Source organism: Puma concolor, chromosome D2 (genome assembly GCF_028749965.1).
Source record: "Puma concolor isolate L17-30 chromosome D2, mPumCon1.1.hap2, whole genome shotgun sequence".
NCBI lineage: Eukaryota > Metazoa > Chordata > Mammalia > Carnivora > Felidae > Puma > Puma concolor.
This window is the reverse complement of record NC_141677.1, coordinates 74,902,484-74,918,376: the sequence shown is the minus strand read 5'-3', so window position 1 is coordinate 74,918,376 and position 15,893 is coordinate 74,902,484. Positions and strand designations below refer to the sequence as shown.

The 15,893-nt window shown below is 52.7% G+C and overlaps 1 protein-coding gene across 1 annotated transcript in view; it reads right to left on the bottom strand.

The window, feature by feature from the left end:
* The window catches only part of SLC18A2 (solute carrier family 18 member A2), a 38,706-nt gene extending 27,440 nt beyond the window's left edge, over positions 1-11,266 (bottom strand). The window contains exons 1-3 of the mRNA XM_086680974.1: positions 11,172-11,266; positions 10,615-10,750; positions 8,631-8,982 (exon numbers count right to left, since the gene is read on the bottom strand). Coding sequence (XP_086537100.1) covers positions 8,631-8,982; positions 10,615-10,735 — 473 coding nt within the window. The 5' untranslated portion in view covers positions 10,736-10,750; positions 11,172-11,266. The remainder of the gene's footprint in view (positions 1-8,630; positions 8,983-10,614; positions 10,751-11,171) is intronic.
* Positions 11,267-15,893: the final 4,627 nt, after the last annotated feature.

Sequence of the window (15,893 nt, the reverse complement as noted above, 5' to 3'; positions counted from 1 at the left end):
GCAAGGAAGTCTTCAAGTCTGTCTTCACTCTGACCCCAACGAGGCCAGCCTAGAAAAATGGGCCTTGCGGCCAGCGCAAAAATTCAACATCGCAACCGCTCTGAAAGAGCCGCTGTGCGTACAGGGCTCAGCCATCAGGTGGACGGGGCTGGTGGGGAGACTCTGGCCTTCTGGGCGTCGTACCCCTGGCCGGACACATAAGCCAAGCAAGCCTCCCTCAGCCCCATGGAGAGACCACTGGCCACCTCCCAGCACCGGAGTGAGGGAACAAGGAGATGTGGATGATAAACTGCTACCAGGCACCCGGGACACAGAAGGTGCTTCAGAAACTGTTTCCTCCCTTCCCTCTGCTCTTCCTTCTTTGCTCTCTGTTCCCGCACAATAAGCGGGCTGCTTGGCTCCTGACGTACAGATGGGACAGGAGAGTGAAGGCAGCCTCCTGGCCCCTGGGACCCTGGGAGGGAGGGGGCTGACACCGGCTGAGTTACCACCTTCCAGCTGGTGCATGTCCACCCAGAGCAGCCCAGAGCCTCTCCAGGCTTCATTTTCCTCCAGCCCTAGACCCTGTGGGTCACGGAAGGAACCAAATGAGGACCAAGGAAGTCTTGAGTCCCAGTCACTCAGCCTGGAAGGGCTCTTGCATTCCAGGCTCAACTGAAAAATCACGGAGACAATACCTTCTTTTAAAATCGCACTGGGGGCGCCTGGGCGGCTCAGTTGGTTAAGCGTCCGACTCTTGGTTTCAGCTCAGGTCGTGATCTCAAGGTTTATGAGATCAAGCCCCACATCAGGCTCTACACTGACAGCATGGAGCCTGCTTGGAATTCTCTCTCTTCCCTTCCCCTGCTCAGGCGCTCACACGCTCTCTCTCTCAAATAAACTTTAAAAATGTTTTTCAAAAAATAAAGTTACATTCAATTCTCCAAGTACTTACACACTTCAGCTCAATGATTTTGGTAAGGGCAGATGACCACCTCCCCGCTTTACAGATGAGAAAACTGAGGCACAAAAAAGGGACTTGTCAAATGTCCTAGGGCTAATTTCACTTGCGGTCATCCTGTACAGTCCAGGGCTCTTTCCTACACACTTCACCACCCCTCCCCAGAAGGACAAATACGGCTTTAAATAGAACCTTTCTAAAAGATCCTAGTCCTATTCCCCACCCCTTTTTTAAACTGCTTCTTGCACTTCAGAAACTAAGTAGCAAAAATACAAGTAGCAAATGGAAATCATGCCAGATTCCCAGACAGCTCTCCCTTCACAATCCCATGCATAAATTCCCCCACAATGACCTGAGGTGAACTTGTAATTCACCAGTCCGGGTTCAGAGCCCATCAGGCAAACCAGGAGAGATACCAGGGTTGAACTGCAGTTCAGATCTCCTTCAAACGGTAGCTTCTCTAATCTGGACTAACCTGCAGCCGACTGGTCTGTGCTCTTTATTCAGGCGGGCAAAAGAACCCCATTCACAACACCACATCCTCCACAGCACTACCGGAGGCTGAACAAAGAAACTTCCAGGCAACTCAGCGAGGAGAACCCACGAGCGGTTTATTCTTCTCCACAGCTCCTGCACATCTTGGGGGTGCGGGTGGGGGACTGGAATATGGCAATATTTGTAGCGGCCCTGGAATAAAAGGCTTCTCACCCCCTTTCAACATACTACTTGGAAAACAGTATTTTGTCAAAGCTGTTGGAATACCAGTGAAACTATGCTCAGTCTGCAGCCTGATCAACTGGCCAAGGTCACCTGGCAGGACACATCTGGAGTTGCTTCCTCTTACCAGGAGACTCTGGCATTCCCCAAGACCGTAAGTAGGGGGTTAGCGAGCGGGTCACTTGTGATTCCCACCGCAGCTCCATGAGGTCGTGGCATTATCCCCATTTTTTGGATGGCTACAATGAGGGCTAGGAAACTTATGTAACGTGCCCCCAATTCAAGGTAAGGGGCATATCTTGAGTGCCTAGGGTGTGCCAGCTCCTGCCAGCACACGCTTTGGTGGGGATGCCCGTTACAGGAGCACAGCTTCCCGGGGATGCCCGTTACAGGAGCACAGGCTCCCCACCCAGTGAGAATGGATGGTCCACGTTTCATTTAACACCAGCTGGCTCTGTACCCACAGAGACATGTGCTTACGTAGGATTCTTTCTACCAAGCCTAGGTGCTGTGTTTTCTTTAAAAACACCGCAGCTGGGGCACCTGGGTGGCTCAGTCGGTGAAGCGTCCGACTTCGGCTCAGGTCATGATCTCGCGGTTCAGGAGTTCAAGCCCCACATCGGGCTCTGTGCTGACCGCTCAGAGCCTGGAGCCTGTTTCAGATTCTGTGTCTCCCTCTCTCTCTGACCCTCCCCTGTTCATGCTCTGTCTCTCTCTCTCTCTCTCTCTCAAAAATAAATAAACGTTTAAAAAAATTTTTAATAAAATAAAAATAAAAAATAAATAAAAACACCACAGCTACTGTTGTGGGGGGGGGGCGGATTTTAATAAAGCATGTATGGAATAACCAAATGGCAAACTCAAAGGCTGGCCAGTCCAAACCCTCATGCTGGATGAGAAAGCAGAGGTTCAGAGGTCCAGCGGTTCAGCCACGGTTGCAGCGCAAGCTGACCGCTGTGCCTACCGCCGGAAGCACCTTTCCCCGGGGCTCAGCCTCAAGGCAAGAGGGTGCCACGGGCAGATCCCGGACTCCCCCACCCTCAAATTCTTCTGGCTCCCTGAACACCCACCCCCGAAGGAAGGTTGTCTGATGCCCCAGGGTCCCTGAGAGATGGGCAGATCACCAGCGCCCTTTCTCTTTCCCCACGATGTCTCCTAAGTGGACAGAGACTCAGCTGACATTAGTCATAAACATCTGAGTCAGCCTCTCGTCCCCGTGCTAAGCAGAGCTAGATCTGAGGCAGCAAGCCTTGAACGAAATATCCCGTTACTATCCCCTTATGCGTCATCCCAGCCCACGGTCATCCTCGATAGAGCATCAGGGAGCAGATAATCTAATTGGAATAAGACAAAAAGTCAGGTATCGAATCCCTAGACAAAAGTGCCAAGCGATAAACGTTATGATCATTATATATACCTCCACACCAGTGGAGAAACTCCATCTTCCCTAAATCGTCACCGAAAATCAATACTTTTGTCTTTAATAATTAGTTTACCTTTGCCATAGAGCCTACTGCAAAGCTCCATATTCTCAGGCCTGTTAAAACCCAGGCTCCCTCTGCCCTGGGAAAGGACAACGGCAAGGACACAAAGTGGGGGGTCCAGAAGGGACGAGAGGAGGCATCTCCCTTCTTGATTACCTTCTAAAAGGCGGTTACAGGAGGTGAACGTTAGTAAATGGAATGATTCACGTGCTAAGACGTACCAGGAAGCGGACTGTCGTTCGTAAGTAAAACAACATTCTTAGGTTTAGTCCTTAGGTCTGTCTTTTTCAGCTATTAGGTGCAGGCAGGGAGTTACCTGAGCCACGGACTTCTTACTTCCGTGGGTAGACCCCTGTTCCCTGACACAGGGATCAAGTTGGGGGGGGGGGGGCGGCTCTGCTCCCGTTAGAAACACCTGATTCCACTGGCGGCTTCTCGGAGCTGGAGAAGCCGAGATATCCTAACAACACCATCCTAACAACATCTAGGATGGGAGAGCCCTTTCCAGAAGGGCTGGTTTCCCGTCCACGGAGAAACTGAAAAGGTCACTGCTCATTCCCACAAAGCTCACTTCAGACCAACTGGCTGAGGCTACAGAAAAAAAAAAAAAACCATTACACCGAACGTTCTGTAGAGACTTCATGCCCTGTGGCTTCCTTCTTGTCATTCAGATGTTAGCTAAGATTTGTGACGAGAAATAACGGGCTCTCAAATATACTAGGTAACTATGGAAATAAATTAAGCCACTGATGCTGGCTTGATAAAAAGCAGACCACTGAGACAATGACAAGCTAAGGAGGAAGCCGAGGGAGCTGTCCCCAGCACCCGCGGTTAACTCTTTCCCCAGCCCTGGGGCCAGCGCGTCCGGGATAGCTTTCGGTTCTCAAAAGGCGACTACTGTAGAAGCCCCATGTTATTGGGGCGCCTGGGTGGCGCAGTCGGTTGAGCGTCCAACTTCAGCCAGGTCACGATCTCGCGGTCCGGGAGTTCGAGCCCCGCGTCGGGCTCTGGGCTGATGGCTCGGAGCCTGGAGCCTGCTTCCGATTCTGTGTCTCCCTCTCTCTCTGCCCCTCCCCCGTTCATGCTCTGTCTCTCTCTGTCCCAAAAATAAATAAACGTTGGAAAAAAAAAAATTAAAAAAAAAAAAATCAAGTCAACCAAGGCACCTGCAGGCTTTGCAAAGTGTGTTGTTGGATACGGGATCGCTACACTTGCCAAAATCAAGTTGGCTCCGTCTCTGGTCACGTTTTAGAGTAAAACCACGGTACCTGAGACCAAGTGAAATCAAGAATTGCCTGTGTCCATATGGGCAGCCCAATGAACACTCAAAACATTTCTCACGGATTGTCATTTCTTACTTGCAGGGTTTGGAACGAGAGCTCTTACCCAGTACGTCAAACAACAGACCGGCAGCTTGCTTCTTGCATCACCCACCCATAAAAGCCACTCATGCAACAGCCTCTTGACCACGAATAGGAGGGTCCGGGCTGGGACGCATGTGATGAGGGGGTCCCGCTTGCAGCACGAGGCTCTAGAGAGGAGTGGCCTTCAGCCGAGCCTCTCGGTAGCTCCCCCAGTCTTCGGGGATGTCTTTTCCCCTCTGTCAGAAGCGCTGCAGAGGGTGGCAAGCTGGGCCAGATCATACCAGGGGCTGGAAAAAGATATTTTTCTGGGGCTGGAGACATGAGGGAGGGTCCCCGTCCAAAAAACCAGGCTGGTCTGTTTCTAAACTCCCTGCCTGCTGATTCAAAGTAGCAATCAACAACTATGTGGGCTTTCACTAGCTCGGCCTGGTACAATCAGAGAGAGCCCAAACGGATACAAGAAGAACAGATTTCTGACTTGCACTGTTGATTCTGAGTAGCTCCATGTCAAAACTACAACACTTAAGCAGGTGGAAAGAATAGGAAGGAAGGAAGTCACCCAGACAGACAGAGTCTGGACACTGGCTTTAGTCCTGCTGTCTGTCGCCAGGGGCAGTCCCTTTCTCTTCCCATGCGGCAAACTCCTCCGCCTAGAAGGTGGCAGGACTGGCCCCAAAGCCCTCACTCAGCCTCCTCTTCAGGCTCTGACGCCCCGTCTTTTTAACTCCTCCTTCTTTAATCAGAAACACATCAACCAACTGTAAAGTGCTGTTTTAAAAACACTTGTTTGCAACGCCGAAAATGTGAGTCACACACATCTCGTTCGTCACTGAAGATGCGATTGGCACAAATTACATCAAAAGACTATTTGTGGCGGCTCAGAAGGGCAAGTTCTGTAAAGGAAAGCGGGATGCATCGCTCCCCTGAGCAGAGCTGCCGAGAGCCCAGACTGCTGCAAGCCCCCTAAATCCATGTCCACTGGGCTTGGAAAATACACAAATCATGATCATTGTGAAGGAACAACAGAGTTCACGCTACAACACCAATGTGACAATTTGTCTGCATTTCCACATTACAAGGCAGTGCTACAGGAGGGATTTTAAATCTGCCGGGTAGCGGCGGGAACCAGGTAGGGATTAAAATTTTGGTCTAGCTCAATTGCAAAGTGGATTACCCATCATAAGAATAGAATTGGGGCGCCTGGGTGGCTCAGTCAGTTGACGCTCTCTTGATTTTGGCTCGGGTCATGATCCCAGGGTCATGAGATAGAGCCCCACACTTGGGCTCCGCACTGAGCGTGGAACCTGCTTAAAATTCTCTCTCTCTCTCTCTCTCTCTCTCTCTCTCGGTCTCCCTCTGCTCCTCTCCCCATCTCACGCTCTGGGGCACCTGGGAGGCTCAGTCAGTTGAGTGTCCAACTCTGGCTTTCTTCTCAGGTTGGGATCTCACAGTCGTGTGATGAAGCTCCATATCGGGCTCCACACTGGGTCTGGCGCCTGCTTCAGATTCTGTCTCTCCATCTGCCCTCCCCTGCTCACAACATGCACATTCTCTCTCCCCCCTGCTCTCTAAAATAAAATATGGGGCGCCTGGGTGGCTCAGTCGGTTGAGCGTCCAACTTCGGCTCGGGTCATGATCTCACGATTCCTGGGTTCGAGCCCCGCGTCGGGCTCTGTGCTGACAGCTCGGAGCCTGGAGCCTGCTTCTGATTCTGTGTCTCCTGCTCCCTCTGCCCCTCCCCTGCTCACACTTTGTCTCGCTGTTTCTCAAAAATAAATGTAAAAAAATTTTTTTAAAAGATTAAAAAAATAAAATAAAAAACAAGAATAGACTGAATTTCACAGATCACAAAACAAAATTAGGTTTCTCTTGGCTTTTTTTTTTTTTTTTTTTAAAGCCCGAAACAGGAGTCTTGGGTAGCTACAACATCAAAGCATTTGGAATATTTAATAGGCAAACGGTCTCACCGGCTTTAAACAAGCTTCTTCCCCATGGCATAAGCAAAGCATTAAGAACAAGAATAGGGTTTTTAAAAAAGCTTTTCACATTTGCATTTGGAAGACTGGAACACAGCATTTCGGCTGAGTTTCTAAGTACTGCATTACACCGTACAGCTAAGAATATTCGTGCCCAAGTGATTGGCAAGACATTATGACAGTCATGTCCTCAATTTTCCTCATATAGGATTTGAGCTGTTTGCTCTCTCAGAATACAAAACCCGGAGACATTTTCTGTAATTACACCAGATGCGTGTTAAAGAAGCACTCTTAAGGGCTGAGGAAAGAAAGAAAAACAACCCCACGACTACCGAGGTCTGTTTGGTTTTCCTGCCGAAGAACAGAGGGAAACGGCACCTGGCGGACAGTGTTTCTGGGTGGCCTCGCAGAGCACCTGTCCTTGCGGGGCGGATTTGCCTAGCGTATTTTACGTGGCAAATTCATACTATTGCTGGACACAGGAGGGCTGGACACAGCTTGGGACTGTTCAAATTTATTCAATGGCACTACCCAGTCCAGAGAAACAAACTGCGGAAGCTTAAAACGTGCTTCCCTCCAAATGGCCGTGGGTATGTGACCAGCACCCTGTGTGTGTGTCCGAGGGCGGCCTGTGCCGGTGGGGGGGGGGGGCAGGGGGGGCGGGGGGGGAGGTCAGAGCTGTCTAAGCCTCTGCACCACCGCAGACCTCCTCTGCCCCGCCCCAGAGCTGGCCCCTGCTCTCCCAAGGGCCCCGTGCTTGCTTTAACGCTCTGTTGTCACAATCTCAAAACACTCTGTATCTGAACAAAGAGCCCCGCAGATTGCGGAGCTGGGCCCGCACCCCCTAATCCAGGCCAAAGAAACATAAGGATGGCCCTGATCCCAGCTTGCACAGGTTGACCTACTGAAACCCGTGCTTGGTTCACGGACTCCAACGTGGCTTTGGAACCTCTAGTGGCTCTCAAGTGCACCCCCCACCCCCCACACACACCAACAAAACCCCCTCCTCTCTCTGCCTGGCACTCAGGGCCTCTTACAGCCTTGCCCTGCCCCGTCCCCACTTGCCCTGCCTTCCTTATTCAGCCCACCCTTCTACGTTCTCTTTTCCGGCTGTCACCTTGGTCTCTGCTCATGCATCTGGGCCTGGTTCACAAATAGGATCCCAGGCACTCCCCTCTCTACTGTTTTTTGGTTTGTTTGCATTTCTGCCTTTCAGGCTACAACGTTTATATGGCAGTCTGCCCCCAGCACTCATACTGTACCAGCTCTTCGCAGCCGACACCTTCAGGGACTGCCCTCTCCCTTTCTCTGCAAGTACCCTGCCTGGTGCTTTCCAGCCCCTGCCATACCAGGCAGAGCTGGGCCAGCTGGGCTGCGGAAGGATACTTGCTGGATGGCCACCGACAGTGGAGGCGGGAACAATTATTCAAGAGGAGGCAGGTCCCCCCCAAAACATCCAGAGCATCCAGATTAAAATAAAGCTAGTTTGGGCGTTATCTGGGGGCATTCGCGGCTGGTTTGACTGATCCAGAAAACAGGCTCGATACGCTCCTCTTTGTGCTTGTGAACACAGCTGAGTAACCGGCAAGGGGGCTCATTACATGCCATGGCCTCGGCGTGAGCTTAGGGGTCCATCTTCGCAGCAGGATTACTGGTCTTCCCCACTCTCTCCCTGGCCATCTTGACCCTTCCCCACACCAGCACTAAAGCAAACCACCTTGGCTTTCTAGAAGGAAGCGGACGGCCAGAGGAAGAAGAAAACACAAAGGCGGGTGACACGCGGAGCCCAACGATGATGCCACGGCGGCTGCAGAGTCAGTTCCTGCCGCCCAAGGGCGAGTCTGACAAATGTACTAACGCGACACAGCATTTGGACGGAATCAACGTGCTCCCACTCGGGGAGGGCCTCTTTATTCTGTTTTAGTATTTCCTCACTTTCGGAGCAAGAGAGGGGGCAACAAAAAAGGCTGAACACGTGGGAAATCACGATGAAGGAAAGAAACCCCAAAGAAGGAGATCGGGTTTCCCCCAGCTCGCCCACCACTGGTTTTCCGCACTCTGATAAATGGAGGAGAAACAGAATCCCAAAGAGCAATGACCTGGGAAGGACATGAATAGAAGCCTCCTTGGCCAAAATAACGGAACCTACCTGTTGGTCAACAGTCCTATGAAGGGGTTGGTGAGGAGCTGGATGGTGGCTTTAGAGGCAAACAGCAGGCCAACTTGAACGTTTTCATTCAGGAGGTCTTTGTTTTCGCTGGGACAGTCAGAAGGCGCGGCGGACGTGTTCGTCACCGTGTGCTGGGTGCTGGCCGCAGGCGGTGGCCCCCGCTGTAGCTCTCCGGTGCTATTCCCAGTGACCATGGTGGTGTTGTCATAATAAGAGAAGATGTTCTGAAAGCGGCCCGAGGTAGACGCCGTGAGCACTGGCTTGGCGGTCTGGACTTCTGAGGCATTTTTCTCGTGATTAATGCTGTACAAGTAACTCGGGATGATAGGGACTGGGGACAAAAGCAGAACAAGAAGGTCAGGGCTGCACGGAAACCACCTGTCATCAGGACAAACGACAGCAAAACTACAGTCGCATCAAATGCCAAACGAGGCCCAGAGAGGTCTGCCCCTGCGACGACACCCCTGCCTGGACCCCGGGATAATCTCACAGCACTGAGCTCTGGCCAGAGAGAGCAGAGCCCCGGGACGCTGGGAGCGCTCCGTCTGCCCTCAGGGCCGGTGACTGTGCAGAAGTGACCTGCCCCGGATTCTTGTCCTTTGTGGGGTTTCTCATTACAGGGCTCCCTTACAGGAATATTTTAGGAAAGGAAAATGTGGTCTGAATTCTGCTCAGGGCCGACCTGGGATCAACGAGAGCTCCTCAGGGAGGGACTCAGACCTTCAAACGAATGAATCGAGGAAACAGAAACCTAAATTTCATTATGTGTCTCAGGGAAAAATAAACCCACAGGAGAAGGAACGATTTGGAGATTCTGCGACAGGCCCACTTCATCTTTCTGTTACCTGAGTGGGAGTCTGCGATTTTTCGGCCAACCCGGAAGATGTAGAAATTCCGGAGACTTCCACCCAGGCAAAGAAAAACGGATGTTAAAGCACCTGTGGGCACCTGCTGACAGAGCACTCAACACAAAGGAGAAGCAAGGCTGTTCTGAAGTCAGATGAGCCCTATCACTCTGATAATCCCGATAATCCTGCAGGTAGGAATCCATGAGAGGAGAGAAGGGAAATAACCCACCCGGAGAATACAAACTAAAAAAAGAATTACTCATTAAAACTGCGGGCATTTAATTTTTTTAACATTTATTCATTTATGAGAGACAGAGAGCACAAGCAGGGTAGGGGCAGAGAGAGAGGGAGACACAGAATCCCAAGCAGGCTCCAGGCTCGAGCTGTCAGCACAGAGCCTGATGTGGGGGCTTGAACTCATAAACCATGAGATCATGACCTGAGCTGAAGTCAGATGTTTAACCGACCGAGCCACCCAGGCACCCCTAAAACTGTGGGCATTTTTAAGGAAAAGCATACCAAATGCTTTGCTGTTAAGAGGGCTAATTAAGAGACCTGGATTTTAATTCGCCTCTCAAAAATCCATTACAGGAAAAAGACTAAAACCAACACCGTTCAAACTGTTCTGGAAAAGGTCCTACAATGTTTCCATCTCGAGCCATGCAACGATACAATATATTTAAATGTCACATCCTTTTTTCCGGGGAGAGAGGTTGACTTGCTCCTTTAAATGTTAAGCCAAACTGTCAGCCCACCTTGCTGGTTAGCATAGTAACTATTTAACGTGATCTGGAACCCTGGGAATTGCCAGTTCGTAGTAGAAATCTTTTTCATCGCGGTCAAAGCAGGCGGGGGGGCGGGAAGCAGGAAATTATCAGGAGGAAACACAAGTTCTGGGTCTTAACAGATGTCACATTTTTTGACCTGACCACCAGGAAAACGAAGCCACAAAACGCGGCTGTGAGTCGCCCAGCGCGGCAGACTCGGGGGTGGAAGGGGATGCGTTTTTTTTTTTGCAAAGCGTGTTCTGCAACTTTCGCGGGGGGCGCGCTCGGGTAGGTGGAGCCCCCAGGGAAGGGGCACCCGGGGAGCGGGGCTGGCCGGTGCGAACGTACCCACGACCGTGAGCAGCATGTTGTCCAGCAGCAGCGCGAGGAACACGATGAACAGGATGAGCTTCCGTGAGTGGCGGCTCTCCAGCAGCCGGCGGAGCAGCGCCAGCTCGCTCAGGGCCATGGCTCCGAGGCCGGGCTGCGGGCGCGGCGCGCGGTGAGGGGCCGCGGCGGGTGCCGGGGGCTCCCGGCGCCCGCAACGCCCCGACCTCACCGGGGCGGAAGGAACGGTCCCGGGGCCGCGCGCACGGGCGTCCCAGCCTCGGTTCACCTGCGGCGGGCGCGTTCTCGGGGGCACCTGCGCTCCGGATCCTTGCCGCCCGCGAGCGGCGTCGGGGCCCCCCCAACCCGGGGCCGGCGGGGGGCGGTCCCGCTCTCCGCCGCCCTCGAGGTCCCACTCCTGCCACCGAGCGCTCCCAAAGCGCCGCGGGCCCCCGCGCCCCGTGCGTCCTGCGCCCCGGCGCCCCCCGGCCGCCCCGGAGACGGAGACCCTCCCGCCCCTGGGGTTCTTCCCCGCCCTCCGCCGGGCCCCGCTGTCCCCGCGCCGGGTCCCGCGTTACCTCGGGGTCGCCTGCCCTGCGCCGTGGGCTCCGTCCGTCCGCTCGGCTCCGGGTAGCGGTCTCCACCCCGGCGCCCCGCGCCGCCGCCGCTCGCTTTAGCCGGTCCGGCTCTGACGTCACGGCCGACGGGGGCGGGAGGGCGTCACCTTCCAGCCCCGGCCTCAGCCCCCCGCCCGGACCAGCGCCGGCCTACCCGGCTCTCCGCCCCCGACCGACGGCGCCCCATCCGGCTCCACCGACGGTGCCCCATCCGGAGCCGCCGGGGGGGGGGGGGGGGGGGGGGGGAAGGAGGGGGGCGCCAAGGGAAGAAGTCAGGGCCCCCACAGCGGGACGTCAAGAGTCCTGGGGTTAAGGTCAGTGGCCAAGATGAGGAGTCGGGGATGAGTGCTTTCACCTGGTCCCAGGTAGGGGCTGGCTGCAGCTGCTCTTTGAGCCTCGTGCCCCTGAGCTTGGCCGTGAGGACCTGAAGGCTGATGGATGAGAGTGCCAGGGAAGGGGGTCAGAGGGTGTTGGGAGCCAGGGACAGATCTCTGGGAGGGAAGCCACTCAGCACCCCGCGGCTCCGGCGCTCGCCCACCCCTGGAGCAGGATGCAGGGTGTCACTGTGAGCCTTTGGGTACCCTCGAGTAGGAGATGTGGAAACGGGAAGAAAGGGGACACCTCTCAGTGTCACTGCCCCCCAGCCCACCCCCCACTGGGAGGATGTGAAGACCCCAGGCCCTGGAGCCTAGGACTCAGGAAGTAGGAGCAGCAGGCCTGGGCCTCTGGGGCCACCAGGAGTATGTCACCCTGGACAGAGGACACTAGAGACCAGGAAAGTGCGAGGCCTCTCAGTAAAAGGACTGAGGAGGCAGCTGGCCCAGACCCTGTGTGCTGCAGTCCTCTGCTGTGCACGGTGCCCACGGAGTCTGGTCAAGACAGGTACGGTGCCTGCTGGGGGGTAAGAACCCACCTTTGAGAAACAAACAGATGTCCCCCTGACGTAGCTGGACCTTTGGAGGTCCTTCTAGGGGGTGGGAGGGACCGGAGCCGTTTCCCTGGAAAGCCACTTCGAATCGATGTTACCCTGCTGCGGCCTCCTAGCAGCGGAGCCCAGCCTTGTTTTATTAATCTTGGCTTCTTGTCAGCTGGAGGCTGCTCACAGCAGAGGGTGCTGAGTGGTGCTCCCCGCCCTCTCCCCTCCTCCCTTCGGCGCGCCCCCCCATGCTTCCCACCGCTGCCCCTGATGTGTGAGAAAGATGGTTGGATAAGTAAGTAGGTCAGTAACATGGGGACTCCGGGATGTCCCAGGATGTGTCACCTTAAATATTAAACAGAGAGAGAAGGAAAACCACTTAGGAGGAGAGAGCAGATGGCAGGGAGCCGCCGAGATGGCTGTGAAGGGTATCACGCTCATGGAGTATCACACTCAGGAAAGCGCCGGAGTTGCAGAGCCCGGAGAATCTGAGGTGTCACGGTTAAGGGCTCTGACAAGGATGCCCGGCTCCCATTCTGCTACTTCCCTGATAGGTGGCCTTGGGCAAGTTATTTATCTTCTCTGTGCCTCGGTTTCCCCATCTTTAAAATGGGGACACTAACTGGGCCGGGTGCAGGGGTGTGGTGAAGATTAAATGGGAATCCCTGAACGCAGGGCCCCGCACAAAGGGAGAGCTTGGTGCGTCTGCCATTCACGCATCCGATAAGTATTTATTGAGCACTTACTACGTGCCAGGCACTATGGTTGATGCTGGGGAGACATTAATGGTGTAAGCGAGGAAAATCGCTGTTCTGGGGGTGCCTGTACCTTCCGCTGGCAGTGTTGTCCACACAGGAGAACACAGGAGGGCACACCGACTCCCGCCCGGCTGGCTGGAGGCATCTGGCACTGGGGAAAATGCTACTGTCTGTGTTTCCTCCCTTTGATCTTCGCCACCACACCTGCAACACCAAGGCCCACAACAGGGTCTCCAAACTTTTTGTGGATACCCACGAAAGAATCCTCTAAAAATATGTATGCCCCACCACATATCTGAGTTGGAATCTAAAATGTTTTTTTTTTAATAAATTTAAATGGTTTGGGTTATATTGTATATATTGACCTTATAAACCATCGTAACTCTCATTTAAATGTACCAGATGGAAGGGGCGCCTGGGTGGTTCGGTCGGTCTAGCGTCCGACTTCGGCTCAGGTCACGATCTCACGCACAGTTCGTGGGTTTGAGCCCCACCTCGGGCCCTGGGCTGACAGCTCAGGGCCTGGAGCCTGCTTCGGATTCTGCTTCAGATTTTGTGTCTCCCTCTCTCTCTGCCCCTCCCCTGCTTGTGCTCTCTTTGTCTCTCAAAAATAAACAAACATTAAACAAAATTAAATGTACCCGATAAAGCGTAAATGGTGCACGGATGCAAAAACCACCTTTTATACTTAAAAATACACGGGGCGCCTGGATGGCGCAGTCGGTTAAGCGTCCGACTTCAGCCAGGTCACGATCTCGCGGTCTGTGGGTTTGAGCCCCGCGTCGGGCTCTGGGCTGATGGCTCGGAACCTGGAGCCTGTTTCCGATTCTGTGTCTCCCTCTCTCTCTGCCCCTCCCCCGTTCATGCTCTGTCTCTCTCTGTCCCAAAAGTAAATAAACGTTGAAAAAAAATTTTTTTTAAATACAATGAAGTTTCCTTCAACAGTCAAAAAATTTACATTATATTCTTTATGCCTTCAAATATTTCATTCCATTTCAACAGAATTTTATCCAACTGTAATGATTTTATCACTTAACATCTTAATTCACTACCTTGTCTATTAAATGAACTGTAACAAATTATGAATATGCATTAGCTTTAAAAAGTTTGTGGGGGGGCGCCGGGGTCGCTCAGTCAGTTGAGTGTCAGACTCTTGATTTCAGCTCAGATCATGATCCCAGGGTCGTGGGATCGAGCCCTGCATCAGGCTGGGGTCTGAGCACAGAGCCTGCTTAAGATTCGCCCTCTCTCTCTCCCTCTCTCTCTCTCCCCTTCTGCCTCTCTCCCCTGCTCGCATGCACTCTCAAATTTAAAAAAGTTTAAAAATATTTTGATGGCCATAAGTTTCTCATTTTTCAAATCGCCTTTAATGTCATGTTATCATAACAATCATTATTAGTATATAAATGATGAAGGCATCATGCACATATGAATTTTGGTAATTATTAAACATAATAAGGAAAAATGTAATGAAAATGCATGACTGAGTGAGATGGTTGGGTGGGGGTTTTTGGAGCCTTTGATAAAACAGACGCTAACGTTGCTTCCGGACGGACATTCTTACGCCGCAGGACAATGTAATACAGTAAGGTGGTAAGAATCAGGTGGGGTGAGAGGTGAGCCAGCGGGAGACAGGAGACGGTTGAAAGAGGAGGTGATAGAGGAGTACCCTCCTGCCTCCACCTGGGTCCATCTCAGCCTGATCGTGTAAATTGAGGGTCTCCCATGACTCAGGAAGCCTTCATATATACCCAGTGTCCTGGCATTCCAGGTTGAAGATCCAGCCTTGGAAGTGCAATCTGGTCTGGGTCTTTGGGACTCCACAACCTTCTCTTAAATCACTTAGCACCTGGCTTCCCCTTCAGCCACACTGGTTCCTCTCAGTGCTTCTCTGCCTCAGGGCCTTTGCACTGTTCCCTGTGCCTGAGAAGTTCTTCCTCTTCTTCCCCTAGTTACCTCCTCAAACTTCATTATCGGCCCTAATGTCACTTCCTAGGAAAAGCTCTCCTTTCGTGGACCCCACCTCCACCAACAGACAGTTCCTTCTCTGTTAAGCCCTCACGGAACTGTTACTTCCTCCAGAACTTGTCTATCCATGAGGAACAATATTCCCATAAGTACGATCAATGATCTCTGTCTCTCCAAGTATCCGGACAAGGGACATTCTTTGCTCATCACTGAGATTCCCAAATCTCATTAAATACCTGTAAAGAGGATGTGCACAGAGCAGGCAGGGTTCCCTTCTGATGCAGAGCCACGGGAACCAGAGAGAGATCACCTTTGCCAGAAGGCGAAGGTTCTGTTCCCCCACCCCAACCTCTCCCCTCCACCCCCCACAGGCTACTCCTTGAGGAGCAGGCTCTGAGAAAGCCTCCTAGTAACCCATTTGTTCTCCCCGGGAACTCAGACTGGTGTGTTCGGTCACAGAGCCTCCTGCCTCCACCTGCTCCCACCCTTTTCAAACATAGGGGGTAGGAAGGTACAAAGGTTGACTTTTTTTCAGCGAATTTCAATATTTAGGAATGATGAGGCATGAATGATAGGGAGCTGCTAGGAACATAGCAGCTATTTGAAAGAGGCATCATTTGAGATAAACTAGCCTGAATCTAAGCTCTCGATGGCATCCTGGCTGGGTCACTTTTACAAGTTCTATGACTCTGGGTATTTACTAAATCCCTTGTGCCTTATTTCTCATCTGTCCCTCAAGCATGATAAAAGGTCCCCCTCCCAGAATTGTTGTGGGGACTCAGGGAGATGATGCTTGCATCGTGCTGCTTGCACAGCAGACGTTCACGCTCATTAAATGTTCTCTGGTATAGGACGCAGACCCGTGAAAAGATGCCCAACGTCACTCCTCATCAGGGAATGCAAATCAAAACCACAATGAGATGTCACCTCACACCTGTCAGGACGGCTAAACTCAAAACCACGAGAAACAACAGGTGTTGGCGAGGAGGTGGAGGAAAAGGACCCTCTTGAACTTTGGGTGGGAAAGCAAGCTGGTGCAGC